Raw genomic sequence first — 14,638 nt, forward strand, 5'->3', positions numbered from 1 at the left:
CTTCAAAATAGTGTTGGATGAATCTTATAAGATGGGAACAGGTCCTGATAGAAAAAACAGGCTGTGATCAGTGGGAGGGGCCTATAATGTCACTGTAAAATCTTTCGCCGTCATATTCTAAATGCTGTATCTTTGCTATTTTTCAATGGATTCACATCAAATTTACATATATTCTTGACCCCAAGATGAGCAAAAAGATACATTATAACCCCGCCCAAAACTAAACAGGAAGTCAGTCATCTTGTCTGTCTGTCTCACAGAGGACTCAGAGACACTTCTGTCTATCTCTCTGTCTGTGTGGCTGTCTGTTTTGTGTCTGTCTGTCTGTCTGGCTGTCTGTCTGTCTGTCTGTGTAGCTGTGTGTGTCTGTCTGTCTGTCTGTGTGTGTGTGTGTGTGTCTGTCTGTCTGTCTGTCTCACAGAGGACTCAGAGACACAGAGGAACCATAGTACCAAATCCCAAACCCAGGATACAGAGTGTCAGTGAAGGAGGTACAGACGGTGTGGATGAGTGTCAGAGAGTCAGAGGAGACTTCATAGAAGGACAGACGTCCATCAGGACAGTCCACATACACTCCTACTCTACCAGAGGAACCACAGGGACAGGAGGTACGTGTGAATATGTTATTGTGTCTGAAGTAGTAAAAACCACCGTAACATCTCAGACTCCAGGACTGATTATTAAATCCAAACCAACAATCATCAATGTCTCCTTTTCTTCTGATTCCTCTGTAACTCACTGCTATTGAAACATCTCCATTCCTCTCCACCTCCCAGTAACAGCGACCAGTCAGACCAGTACTACACAGAACCTGATAGTGATCAAATCTGTCCTGATGATCAGGATAAAGCTCCTCCTCCTTCTTCACACGTGTCACCATCCTGTTGTTGTCAGACAGTCTGAGGTTTCTGTTGATGGAGTTTGTGTCGAGGTGAATGTGACAGAAATCTGATGAGACACAAAGAAACAACATTTGATCATGTGATGCTTCATTCTCTCTGTATCACTGACATGTTCATTCACTCAGAGCTTCATGAGGACACTTTGAATGAACACACACACACACACTTACACTTCCTCACACCAGCTTTGATCCTCTGCTCTCCTCCATGGTCCACCCTGCAGGAGCAAACACAGGCAGTGATTTACACACCTAAAGAGTCCAAAGTGCTGCTCAGAAACCTGATGCCATCTCCATCAAGTCTCCATGTTTCTACTGGTTTGTCTTCAACAGCTTCACCTTCTTCATCTCCTTCAAAGTGTTCCTCTCTTCATCCTCAGTGATTGGTTCCACCTCCTCTGATCTAAACTATACACAATTATATATATGTATATATACACTATTTGGTCACCTAGGCTGAAATCCAATCAGAACTCATGTGATCATGTGATCTAACGTATTGATCACATCTAATTTGTCTGTGTTTACAAACATTAATATCATCATAAATCAGGTTGATCAACAGTAACTGAATATTCAGCAGGGCCACAGGAAGTAGGGGTGCTGCAGTACCCCCAGCAACACACAGATTCTGAACTCCCTGGACATTCGTCCCCTCATGAGAGACTTTATCTCCACGCCCCCAGAGCACACCTCGACATATGGACACCTGAAACCATGGTAACCCTCCCTGCAGCTCAAAGTAAGAGCATGGTGCCACCGTACACTTTCATACCTATTCATACAGTTTAACGTCACACTACAGTATTTTTACAAGGTGGTGGTGATGGAGATGGAGTGTGTTATTATGATTGTGTGTTCTGTGTGTAATGGATGTGGAGAGTTGTTAAATAACGTTTAAATAGTCAGATTATTTCCTTGTGGTGTGCATAAAAGGATTTTGGAGTCACGTGACATAAACATAGATGGTGCAGTGATTCAGGTTCATGTCAGCTGATCTAATCTATTGCATTGTTATAGTGTTATTGTGAAGTTTAGCTAATAATGCATATATTCATCTGAGAACTGATGATGTCTGTGCGTTACAAACCCTGGCTGTGAGTGTGCACCAGGGGCGTAGCACCACATTTTAGGCCCTGGGTACAAACCATCTTGTTGGGCCCCTCCTGTAACTTTTAATATGTACACTTTTTACACCTGGAAACTATACTAGTATTATTATATAAACTTTATTTTTTTGTATTTTATTTGAACTAGATTTATGTATTTCAGGAAGTTAAAGTATAGGATACAGTTATTTGATATTTACTGTATTTGTATTTGTATTGTGTATTTGAAAAACAATATTTCAAAAAACTTTAAAAATAGATTTTTAATCAGTTTTTACCTACTTTTTAACCAATTACTAGAAATTAAAACTCCATTTTAATTCCAGGCTGACCCCACATGGGATCCTGACCCTAAGGTTGAAAAAAATGCAATAACCTAATGACTAATGGTTTGTGACATATTTTTGCTACAATTTAAAGGAGCAGCTGTTAATTTCTCGGAGGGAGGGCGTATATCTAATATAAAAATATACACACACACACGCACGCACGCACGCACACACACACACACACACACACACACATATAGATATATATGAACTGTACATGGTACGTGGTCTATAGATTTAACTAGGACTCTTTAGAGAGATAATAAAGACATAAATACAATCAAAAATCTGTTTTCTTGTAATCCCTATAAATATTAGTAGAGGCATAAATTAACATAACACCTGGTTACATTTCTGTTTTGTTCTAATTACTGTTTTATTCTAATGATTTGATTTACTTTTCAGTTCTTTGGGTTATTTTCTTACTTTTTTATTCACTTCTTTAATAATCTCTTTTAGTTTGAATATTATGTTACAACTGTGTAGAATATTATCATTATCCTCTCTTTATGTTCTAAAAATCTCAACTAAAACCCTTATGTGTATTTATATCCTCAGATAGATAAATACTTATGTAGACATGGATAGAATTAGATAGAAATTATAACTTGAAATATTTAAAAAATCATAATCAACCTTTGAAATATATATAAATGTTGTAGTTTTTTGTTCACAAGATACAAACATCACCAGCTGAGAACAGAAACCATTGGATAAGTATTTGATTTAGTCGAGGACGTATATGTTAAACTTTAATTATGATTTATTTATTTTTAATAAATATAATATGTTACAAGAGAGGGCAATGATGAATTACGTTAAATATAAATGTAAATAATCTGAAACAAACCACCTGCTCAGTTAGGAAATAGAACAGCTGATAGAATAACACTAATTAACTAATATGGATTCATATAATTGTAATTTAAATGAGTAAGCGATATCACTGTGCTTCAATTGGTTTTTATTCAACAAAAGTTTCTATATTATATTGATAGATTTTTTCTACACAGTTTATATTAGAGGGTGATCACGTGTTTTTGTCATTTGTGCTTCAAAAGCTTCCATATAAACTTTATAAAGATTGATAGTAATTTCTGAAAGTCATTTCCTGACTGGTCGCTGTGGGCAGGCAGGACCGTGAATGTATTTTTCCTCACTAAGAAGTAAGAATCAATCAATCAATCAATCAGTTAAGTTTCCTGCTGTGGGTTTTCACATTCACATGGAAAGAGAAGTGATATTAAAATAAAATACACACACACTACATAGTAATCATAGACTCACCTCACTATGTGGTTTTATGTAATAAAGAAATTATAAAATCTGTATTGAATAATTCTTATAACATCTTTTGTAATCGTGTGATGTTTTATAAGATTGATTTTGATGAGCATGTATTCAGTTATTGTTTGTACAGATAAATATAAGTGGCTAATTTCAAGTTTACTCTGTATATTTAATTTAAACACAAATCATGTTTGTATTCTGTTCTGTTCTACTTATAACTTTTTTCTTATATTAAAACATAGTCTAACAGTAAATCCAAATAAATGTAATAAAGTTAAATAAAAGTTTTTGGCCCACTCTAACAATGGTAAACAAAATAGGAATATAACTTGAAATAAAATTGAAGGAAAAATAAAATAAATTAACAGGCTTACTTTAAGTAACCTGATATTATAATTTCCAAATAACGTTAATATAACATATTAAAACATAGTCTGAATTAAATATTTTGTCTTATTCATAATTTTTTATAGTCACACTATTAAACAGTGTGAAGAGAGGAAATGTTAGAATGGATTATTATTCATTGTTTCTTTTTGTGTGGAATACTATAATTATATATCTTAATACTCAATAAATCTATTCATAAAATATATTCAGGTCAACTTGTTAGCTGTCATTTTCAGAACAAGGACAAACAGTTTCAGAACATCTGATCTAATGATCAATAATAATGAATAAATCAATAAATCTTAAACATAACTTGTATTGCTTTAAATCACCAGTAAATGACATCTTTAACTAATTACAAGGAGCTGATCATTTGATTTCTAAATATATAAAAACACTGATAAATCTATGTTTGGGGCCCAGGGAGTGAGCAGACCCTGAGGACCACAGCTGTGTTTTAGATGAGTGTCTGTTCTTCTGTTGACTTGTTATGACTTGTTGATTCATTTTCTGTTCATTTCTAATAAATTGATTGATTGATTCAGCAAAACCTCTGACTATGTCTTTCTGTATGAAATCTCAGGTACTGAACACCAGAGTTAGCTCGAAAACTCTAACAATTATTATTTGTAACATAAGTATACAGTTTGAAATAGATTTAAAATGTTTTTAAAACATACATATTTCTGTTTTAATAATTGTATGAGTGGGTCAAGTTAACTATTTTCTTATTTTATTTTATATTGTGCATTGTTGGAATGTCAGTGCTAAATAAATATTTTCATATTTTAAAGGCAGGGTAGGTGTTTTTTTTTAAAGCTAGCATGATTTTGAATGTAGCTTACCCCCCTCCCCTCTGTGCTCTGTCTCACTCACATGCATTAGCACCGCTGCTGCAGAAGTGGATTTAAGCTCATCACTTTTATTGTGTAGAAACTACGTCATCTCATTTAGCAGTAAGTAAACACTAAACTTTATCATTATATACTGTATGTTAAAAAACGTGACTAAAAACTCTGTTTTATGTTTGTCACCAATGACGCGCTATGAGTGTGGGCTCATGGACGTGAGGGGTGGAGAACGAGCAGGGACAGAGAGAGACATGATTGGTTCATAAAAAACCGAACAATCTTTTTTCATTGGTCAAAGTTTTTACAGGTTTACAGCTGCTACACATGATGGATTTTCTTTGTTCCTTTTTCAGAGCTCATAAGATCTTCATTTCTCTCAGAACATTAAGAAAATTTCAACCAAAAACTTAAAAAGTGTATCTGGAAAAAAATCCCCTACATTTTATTGATTGATTATTTGAAGTATTAGTTTTGATTTATACAATTGCATAGTTTTAATTTTAGTGGTTAGTAACATTCAGAGCTGGAAATTTATTTTAGTTTTCTGTCAATAATTCACATTTAGGTTCATCCCTAATTTTTTGACTTGATAACTTGTATCAGAGAAAAGATTAAAATATAATTTCATAAAATATATTTATATTTCTGTATGAACACAATCCTCACTGATTGGTTCCACCTCCTCTGATCTTCTCTCTCATTCCTTCATCAGCTCCTCATATTTCTACATCAGCCTCTCCTCACTCCTCACTACCTTCTTATCTCTGTCCTTCATCCCTCTAACCTGTCCCAGTCCTCCTCCTTTAGTGTCCCACCTCTCACACCTTCATCACATTCCTCTGATACAGCTCTCTGTCACACATGTGATGAGGATTGATGTGAACATGTGATGAGCTGCTGTGATGTGTCTCACCTCAGAGTGTTCAGTGTCTGAGAGAGCAGCTTCACTGCTGAGTCTCCTGGATGGTTGTAGCTCAGGTCCAGCTTTCTCACACTGGAGGAGTTGGAGCTCAAAGCTGCTGCCAGAGAAGCCCCGCCCACCTCTGTGATGACACAACCTGACAGACTGGATTCAGAAAAACATCCACAACTCAGGAAACAAGTGAGGAGACGAGGAACAGGACAATGTTGATGGAACATGTGATCCCACTGACCTGAGATAGTCCAGTTTACAGTGAGGACTCTTCAGTCCTTCACACAGCAGCTTCACTCCTGAATCCTGCAGATCATTGTTACTCAGGTCCAGATGTTTCACACTGGAGGACTGAGAGCTGAGGACTGAGGACAGAGCTGCACAGCTTCTCTCTGAGAGACCACAGAAACTCAACCTGATGAAGAATCAGAGAAACCTTACACATGTTTGTCTTTGAGAGAATTAAAGACATGTTCTAAAGTCACATACTCAACTTTCTTGGAGGCTTTGATCACTGGGAGCAGCTTCAGAAAAGCTTCCTCTGAAGGAGAGAATCTTTTCAGGTCAAAGACATCAAGATGTTCTTGTGATGACAGTAAGATGAAGACCAGAGCTGACCACTGAGCAGGAGAAAGTTCCTCTGTGGAGAGATTTCCTGATCTCATGGACCGTTGGATCTGCTCCAGCAGAAAGTGATCATTCACTTCATTCAGACAGTGGAACAGGTTGATGCTTCTCTCTGTGGACAAACTCTCATTCAGCTTCTTCTTGATGTATTCAACTGTTCTCTGATTGGTCTGTGAGTCAATTCCTGTTTGTGTCAGCAGGCCTTGTAGGAGCCTCTGATTGGTCGGCAGTGACAGACCCAGCAGGAAGCGGAGGAACAAGTCCAAGTGTCCATTTGGACTTCGTAAGGCCTCGTCCACAGCACTCTGATAGAGAAGGTTAAAGTCAGGCTGACCTCCACTATGGGGAAAGTTCAGTGGTTTATGTTCCAGCAGGTTGACTTTAGAGCTGATGAAGGTCTGATGGACATGAAGAGCAGCCAGAAACTCCTGAAGGCTCAGGTGGATGAAGGTGAACACCTTGTCCTGGTACAGGCTGCTCTCCTCTCTGAAGACCTGTGTGAACACTCCTGAGCACACTGAGGCTGCTCTGAGGTCCATGCCACACTCTGTCAGGTCACTCTCATAGAAGATCAGCTTTCCTTTCTGCAGCTGCTCAAAAGCCAGTTTTCCCAGAGACTTCATCATTTCCCTGTTCTGTGGACTCCAGTGTTGATCTGTGGCAGCTCCTCCATCAAACTTCACCATCTTGACTTTGTTCTGAAGGACCACATAGTGGCTGTAGATCTGAGTCAGAGTCCTGGGCAGCTCTCCCTTCTCTCTGCTCTTCAACACATCCTCCAGAACTGTAGCAGTGATCCAGCAGAATAGCGGGATGTGGCACATGATGTGGAGGCTACGACACGTCATTATGTGGGACATGATCCTGCTGACCTGCTCTTTATCTGTGGACCTCCTCCTGAAGTACTCCTCCTTCTGAGGGTCAGTGAACCCTCTGACCTCTGTCACCATGTCCACACACTCAGGAGGGATCTGATTGGCTGCTGCAGGCCGTGTGGTTATCCAGAGGAGGGCTGATGGAAGCAGTTCTCCTCTGATGAGATTTATCAGCAGAACCTCCACTGAGGTGGACTCTGAGACATCAGTCAGGGTCTGAGTGCTGAGGAAGTCCAGAGGGAGCCGACACTCATCCAGACCATCCAAGATGAACAAAACCAGGAAGTCCTGGAAGCTGCAGATTCCTGCTTCTTTGCTTCCAGAGAAGAAGTGATCAACAAGTCTCACCAAGCTGAAGCTCCTCCCCCTCAGCACGTTCAGCTCTCTGAAGGTCAGTGGGAATGTGAAGTGGACCTCCTGCTGGGCTTTGTCTTCAGCCCAGTCCACAGTGAACTTGTGTGTTAAGAGTGTTTTCCCAATGCCAGCCACGCCCTTTGTCATCACTGTCCTGATTGGTCGAGGTCTTCCAGGAGGGGCTTTAAAGAGCTCTTCTAGTGTGATGGCTCTTTCTGCTGTGTCTGATGTCCTGGATGCTGTTTCTATCTGTATGACCTCATGTTCCTGGTTGACATCTCCACCCCCTCCCTCTGTGATGTAGAGCTCTGTGTAGATCTCCTTCAGGAGGGTTGGACTTCCTGCTTTAGCCACGCCCTCAGACACACACTGGAACTTCTTCTTCAGCTTGGACTTCAGCTCACGTTTGTATTGAGGAGCCTTTGTTCCTGAATGAAGACAAACTTAATGTTAGAGTGGAGAAGTCAGAGCAGGTTTGAACATTGGAGATCAAAGTGTGTGATGTTCTCAGTCTGGATGGTTCCTCAGATTAAATGTGACTGATTGAATTGTGTTTTAAAAAAGAAAAGCCAGCTTTGTGTCCTTCATGTGATGTTCCTCACAGTGAAGATGTTCACATGCTCTTACTGCTCTGCAGACGCTCAGCCAGCTCCTCCTGCTTCATCCTCTTCAGGAAATACAGTGTGATGTTCAGAAAGGCCTCCCTGCTCCTCCTCTGCTCCTCATCTTCACCCTCCATCTGACTCTCTGAGCACTCTGGATCATCTCCATCCACAATCCTCTGCATGTGTTTGAGTTCAGCCTTAACAAAGCTGATGATGTTGTCCTCCAGCAGCTGGAACACAAACACATTAAAGGCGATTACTTAAGGACTGGTCTAATCGTGTGTGTGTGTGTGTGTGTGTGTGTGTGTGTGTGTGTGTGTGTGTGTGTGTGTGTGTGTGTGTGTGTGTACAGTGGTTTGATCACAGGTTTAGTGTCTTTGTAGACGTACACACCGTAAAGATGGAGTCAGGCTCAGCTCCAGAGGAACCATCCACACCCTCCAAGCTGCTGTGGAGAAGACACAGACACTCAGACATGCTGAGGAGCAGCTGGAGGAAAGCACAGGAAGCTCTGCTAACATCATGTGAACATCAGTAACAGTGAGTGATGTCCTGCAGAGCCACAGTGCAGTGAGTGTGGAGCAGCTTTTGTAGCTCAGCTCACGTGTGGAACATCTCAGCATGTTTCCACTGAACAGGAGAACAAGTCTGTTGGACTGAGGCTTTATTTGGCTTCAATCCTTCATAAATCTGAAGATCACACACTGTCTAAGACTCACCTACACACTGGAGACCATTCCTACAAAGCCTTTTCTCTTTCACCTTCCACTGTTTGCTGAGATTTACATCAACACCACTTCAATAACAAACATAGTCCATCAGAATTGATTTTTTTTATTGGGGTGCTTACCACTCTCAATGAGCCACTTTTCATTCTGGCTGTTTAACACACCACACTAAATAGGGCAAACATTTAAAACACAATATATATACAAAAATAATAAATAATTATGAAAACACCATACACATATAAAACTAATTAACTAAGGCTCCTGTGGTGAGGGCGGTCCAGGTGAACCAATTTCTTCCAAAGCTGGTGGTCCTGTACCAGCAGATCACCTACTATGATATTGACCCATTGTGGGTGGGTCTTGCCTCCTGGCCATCTCCAACCTGCTGCCCTTGGGTCAAACTGTAGAATAGCTTTCGTCAGATGATCGGAGGTAGGTGAAGGACATGGCCAAACCAGCATGTGTGTCACTGCGCAGCACTATTGTTGCTCTTCACTGTCATCCTGGATATGAACTCATGATATTTATTTAATCAATCAATCAATCAATCAATCGATCAATCAATCACATTTTATTTTTTAAAAGAAGCTCCTTTCATACAGCAAGTATAAGATCATAAGCTCCTCCTCCTGTAAAGCTCTGCCAGTTTTCTCCATTGTAGTGATTGGTCAGACGCTGCTAGTTCCAACCCTTTCATGTGAACGTGCACGTACCCAGGCTGAAAACACTTGGCTATAATTAGCGTGTTGTTATCGACCTTCATAGGACAGCTTCTCTCTGACAGGGAGTGTTTGGTTAGTTGAAGCTAACAGAGATTAATCCAGGATATAATAATCTAGATTAGTAGCATAGGGCCTTAGTGTCAGACAATTTGTTTATTTGTTGAATCCATAAATAAGGCCTTGATAATGAAACATTGACCTGTTCTCTAGCGCCACCATCAGGACAAACTTTTACATTAGAATTCATTTATCTGGAATAGTTTTCATCTAAATCTTCTCAAATTTACTGACAACATTAATGAACACTAGAGTATGAACCTATTGGTTGTGGTGATGATATGACCTTTGACCTTTACTGCAGCGCCACCATCAGGTCAAACTTTAACTTTTACAGTTAGTGGATCTGGAAAATATTTTATCTAAATATTTTCTAATGTGTGGGAACATTCATGACTCTCACACAATGAACCATAGTGATTGATATTGGTGACACCCCCCCTATAGATTCATTTACTTATTTCTGTTATTTTTTTGTAACATTAATAATAATAATAATAATAATAATAATAATAATAATAATAATAATAATAATAATAATAATAATAATAATAATAAAAAATTAAAGCATGAACAGAAACAATTATTTATTCACACCAGATATACTAGTGGTGGTAAGCCACATTATAGCCACGGGTGTCCTGGGGCAGACTGACAGAAGTGTGGCTACCATTTGGTGCCTACGGCCCCTCTGACCACCACCATCATTCATACACAGTTCATACACATTCCTATGGAGTTATTCACTATAAAGTTTCACTCCTCTTTTAACAGAGTTTTTATTTATTTGTTTTTCGCTTTATGGTTTTATTGTTTTTGTGGTTGTTTTTTGTGTGTGAGGGGTTTCACATGTTTAAAAATGAAAGCATGAAATATCAGTTTTATTTTACAATGTCATGTATCAACTCTGTAGGTGTGGAGATGTAAAGTCACACACACACACACACACGTTTTACACCAATGTGTGTAATATGTGTTCATCACAATGAATAAACATCATCATGATCATCTTATGTTTAATCAATTGTATCAAATTAAGAAAAGTCATGAAATATAAAGCAAAAAAAAAAAGTCTATTATTTTTTGAGTGATAAACATTGAATGAGGTCAAACTGACATCAAGAATAATAGGAGGGTTAAAAGGATTGCTGCTACCATATATGGTCAATTGGAGGCGTGTCTTAATGTAAATGATCCTGAACATGTGCTAGCTTTAGAACAGGTGGGATTAATCAACACTGCTGTGTGTACGACCTCTGTCCACACGCTTCATAAATACTGATTCTTTTTGTACTGGTGCACATTCTACATTTCATTGGTCTGAACGTGTTTAGAACCAGTTCTATGAACGGATCAATAAATGAGGCCCCTGGACCATCAGGAAGACAACCAGCAACCTTCTTTATGTGGACTCACTGTGGGTCAGTAGATGGACCACCTTTGAAGTTAATGACTTTGTGCATGGACTGGTCACTTCTAAAGGACACACAGCTGGGTCCAGGTCCAGTTGCGAGATGCTTCCTGGTCCTTTAAAACACACACACACACACACACACACACACACACACACACGCACACACACACACAGTGTAACACTGATATACAGGGGTGTGAGTGCTGAGCTCTGACGTGGTCTCACCTCTGATCTTCAGTCTGGATCTCATGTTGTTCCTTCACCGTGTCCTGATCCATCTCCACGTCATGAGATGATGAGCTGAAAATATGAGTGTGAGACAGACAGCGCTACCTGAGTATCATGGTAAAGAGTGTAAACACACATTAGAGAAGATAAAAGATGTCGAAGCTCTGAGTTTCACAACAGATATCTGGAGGTCTGAAGTTTATCAGCACACTGACTAGATGAGATAGTGCTACACACTCTGATGCTAACGCTAAATGCTACACACTGTGATGCTATCGCTAAATGCTAAACTCTGTGATGCTAATGCTAAATGCTACACACTCTGATGCTAACGCTAAATGATACACACTCTGATGCTAACGCTAAATGCTACACACTGTGATGCTAATGCTAAATTCTACTTACTGTGATGCTAACGTTAAATGCAATGCTTACGCTAAATGCTACTCGCTGTGATGCTAACACTAAATGCTACATACTGTGATGCTAACATTAAATGCAATGCTAACGCTAAATTCTCTACTAAGCCATTTTAAAAAGAAGATTTCTGTTTCTTTTTAATGTTTACCAACCAAGCTAGTTTAGCTGTTTTTTTTTTTCTCTCAATTTCAGATCCTTCATTATTTAATTTTACATTGTTAATTGCACTGACTGTAATTCATATATGTGTCGTATCGGTATCGGCCAATAGGAAACACCAGATATCGGTATCGGAGGTGAAAAAAGCAGATTGGTGCATACAGTGTGACACCAGTATGTGGACAAAGATGGAGGACAACGCCACCTTTGGACTTTCACCCAATGAAATATAACACAAGGCACCCAGGCTTGTATATTAATTTCAAAAGTGACTTTATTACTAATGCTTTTTAAAACCATTAAAAACTGCATTCATACAAAAAAGGAAGATAATGAACAGAGTATAAGATGATCAGTGCTAAGGCTAACCATGAAGAAGAGGAGATAATGCTGAGGATCCCAGGGAAAAGAAAACAACATATTCACTACTAAACAATGAAAAGTAGAATATTTACATTTCCTGAAGAAAATATAAATGAGGATGCAGGTGCTGGCACTGTATTAGCTTAACATTAACATCAGCTTTAGCATTAGCATTAGCCTAGTGTTAGCACTTGCCTAGCATTGAAAAAGTTGATAAAAGCTGAAATGTGTTGATTGTTTTATCTGAAAGTGAACAGACAGATGAACATGTTAAAGGTTGAAATCAGTTGAAGAATGGATGAACAGCTGAAGTTCACTGTTGAAGGTTTAAAATATTCGAATGTGGATGAAAAATGAAAAGTTAAATAGTTTTTAAAAAAAAAAGTTGAAAAGTTAGACATTATTTAAAACAGCATAAATTAAATTATTTGAACAGTTTGACACCAAACTTGTTGAAATGTGTTGAAAATGCAGGAGTAGTTAAAGGAAGAGGGAATAATAATAATAAAAACTACAAATTTAATAAACTATCTACTTGAAACTCTAGTAGAAGCGACAAAGCAAACACCATTAGAGAAATGAACAAACGACAAATATATCAAAACTTAAACACAATGTAAACAATGAGAAATGTCAGGATTAAAGAAGAATAAAACACACACACGCAGAGTGTAGACTTTAGACAATAGTCAATCATCAACTGCCTTATTATCATGGAAACCACTAAAGATACCACACGATACACTGTGGTGTCCCCGTAGGTAAATGACTTTTGGACTCCAAGCTGCAAAAATAAGCTGCTAACACATCATCTATTTCACAGAGTCATTTTACACAAAACCTACAGACAATAAATAAGAATCAAATACAGAAAGACACATCAAAATAGAAGGAATAAAAATATAACACCATGGCATTATTGCACAGTCCTGCTAAATTATTATGAGGCACCAGGCAAGTGTGTGTGTGTGTGTGTGTGTGTGTGTGTGTGTGTGTGTGTGTGTGTGTGTGTGTGTGTGTGTGTGTGTGTGTGTGTGTGTGTGTGTGTGGGTGAGTGAGTAACTTGAATTTGATAACACATAATGTCAGTTAACACATGCTAATTGCTAATCTCTTGCCACATATCAAACATACATATTAAGCCGACATGTTGGCAGGTAAATGAATCTGTCTCCACACAATTAAAAAGTATATTTACTTCTAGAATAGTCTTTAGTTAGTTTAATTATCTTACCAGGGATTTAAAACTTCAGGTTAACCACAGGTGTAGGAAAGTTAATGGTCTGTAGATGTTTCAGGAGGTGAAGTAGGAAAGTGCTGAGTCATTGCATAATGTGATTTATTTTTAAGTTAACAAATTGATTTATCATGATTTTATTTGGTGTCAAAGTAATTAATCATTAATAACCTCTGTGAGAAAATATTTATTTATTTCAATATTATTTTAAAGCTATAGGGAGCCATTACAAAAGAGTCAATGGGCCACATAAGGCTTCAGAGCCACAGGTTGCAGACCCCTGGCTGAGGATAATTAATTAACCTCATTTTTATCATTATCACACAACGTTAGCCAGTTGTTTATTTTGACCTGCTGTGCTAATGCTAGTGCTAGCACTGGTGCTGCTAAGTATGTCACAGACACAGCTTACTTGAGTATAACACCGTGTTGTGTGGCCAAATGTTTGGACATATTGGTTGTGTTAGCGCCGTTAGCCACAGATCCTTCTAGCAGGAATTACAGGTGACCATCCCAGAGGTGTGGTCTGTGATTTAGGTCAGTGATTCAACTGAATTGTTCATAATACAGTGAGCAGGTTACACGTATTCTATCCTTTTATGTCTTTATTTGCAGGTTTGGTGTTGAAGTAATCCAAAAGTAATCAGTTACATTACTTTAATATAGTGATACTTAGAGTAAGTTACTGATTCCTTTTTTAACAAAGAACTTGTAATTTGTACTGAATTACTTTTTAAAAGTAACCCTCCCAACCATGACTACATATTCACTATTGTTACTATTAATATAATCTTATTTATTTTTTTTTATTTATTCAGTTCATTTCCGACATGGTTGCATTCACAGAAATTCATTTGACATTCAGAGCATTGTTTTTTGTTTTTTTTTTGTCCTTTTTTTTTTTTGTCCTTTTTCATGCCGGAAAGGGCGACGGAAAAAAGCATTATGCTTATCTAGATCCGTCCCCTAATTTGAACACAGGTAATTTTACATCCAACCTCGTTTCTTCCCTTTTTTTTTTTTTTTTTTTTTTTTTTTGTGATGTGTTCTCGTCTGCAGTCGT

The 14,638-nt window shown here is 38.3% G+C and overlaps 1 protein-coding gene and 1 long non-coding RNA gene across 2 annotated transcripts; both read right to left on the reverse strand.

Moving 5' to 3' along the window:
• Positions 1-316: 316 nt before the first annotated feature.
• LOC114454757 (NLR family CARD domain-containing protein 3-like) lies at positions 317-8,468 on the reverse strand (the record flags this gene model as incomplete). The annotated part of the gene is made up of 7 exons (XM_028435499.1): positions 317-948; positions 1,073-1,119; positions 5,784-5,936; positions 6,025-6,198; positions 6,273-8,048; positions 8,130-8,145; positions 8,267-8,468. Coding segments are annotated over 7 exons (2,901 nt in total), but the record flags the coding sequence as incomplete, so codon positions are not given.
• A 166-nt stretch (positions 8,469-8,634) lies between these two features.
• LOC114454789 (uncharacterized) lies at positions 8,635-11,568 on the reverse strand. The gene is made up of 3 exons (XR_003672617.1): positions 11,394-11,568; positions 11,171-11,281; positions 8,635-8,692 (listed from the first exon to the last, which is right to left on the reverse strand). It is a non-coding gene; the product is annotated as an uncharacterized LOC114454789 (long non-coding RNA).
• Between the last annotated feature and the right edge of the window lie 3,070 nt (positions 11,569-14,638).

This window comes from Gouania willdenowi, chromosome 21 (assembly GCF_900634775.1).
Source record: "Gouania willdenowi chromosome 21, fGouWil2.1, whole genome shotgun sequence".
Taxonomy (NCBI): Eukaryota; Metazoa; Chordata; class Actinopteri; order Blenniiformes; family Gobiesocidae; genus Gouania; species Gouania willdenowi.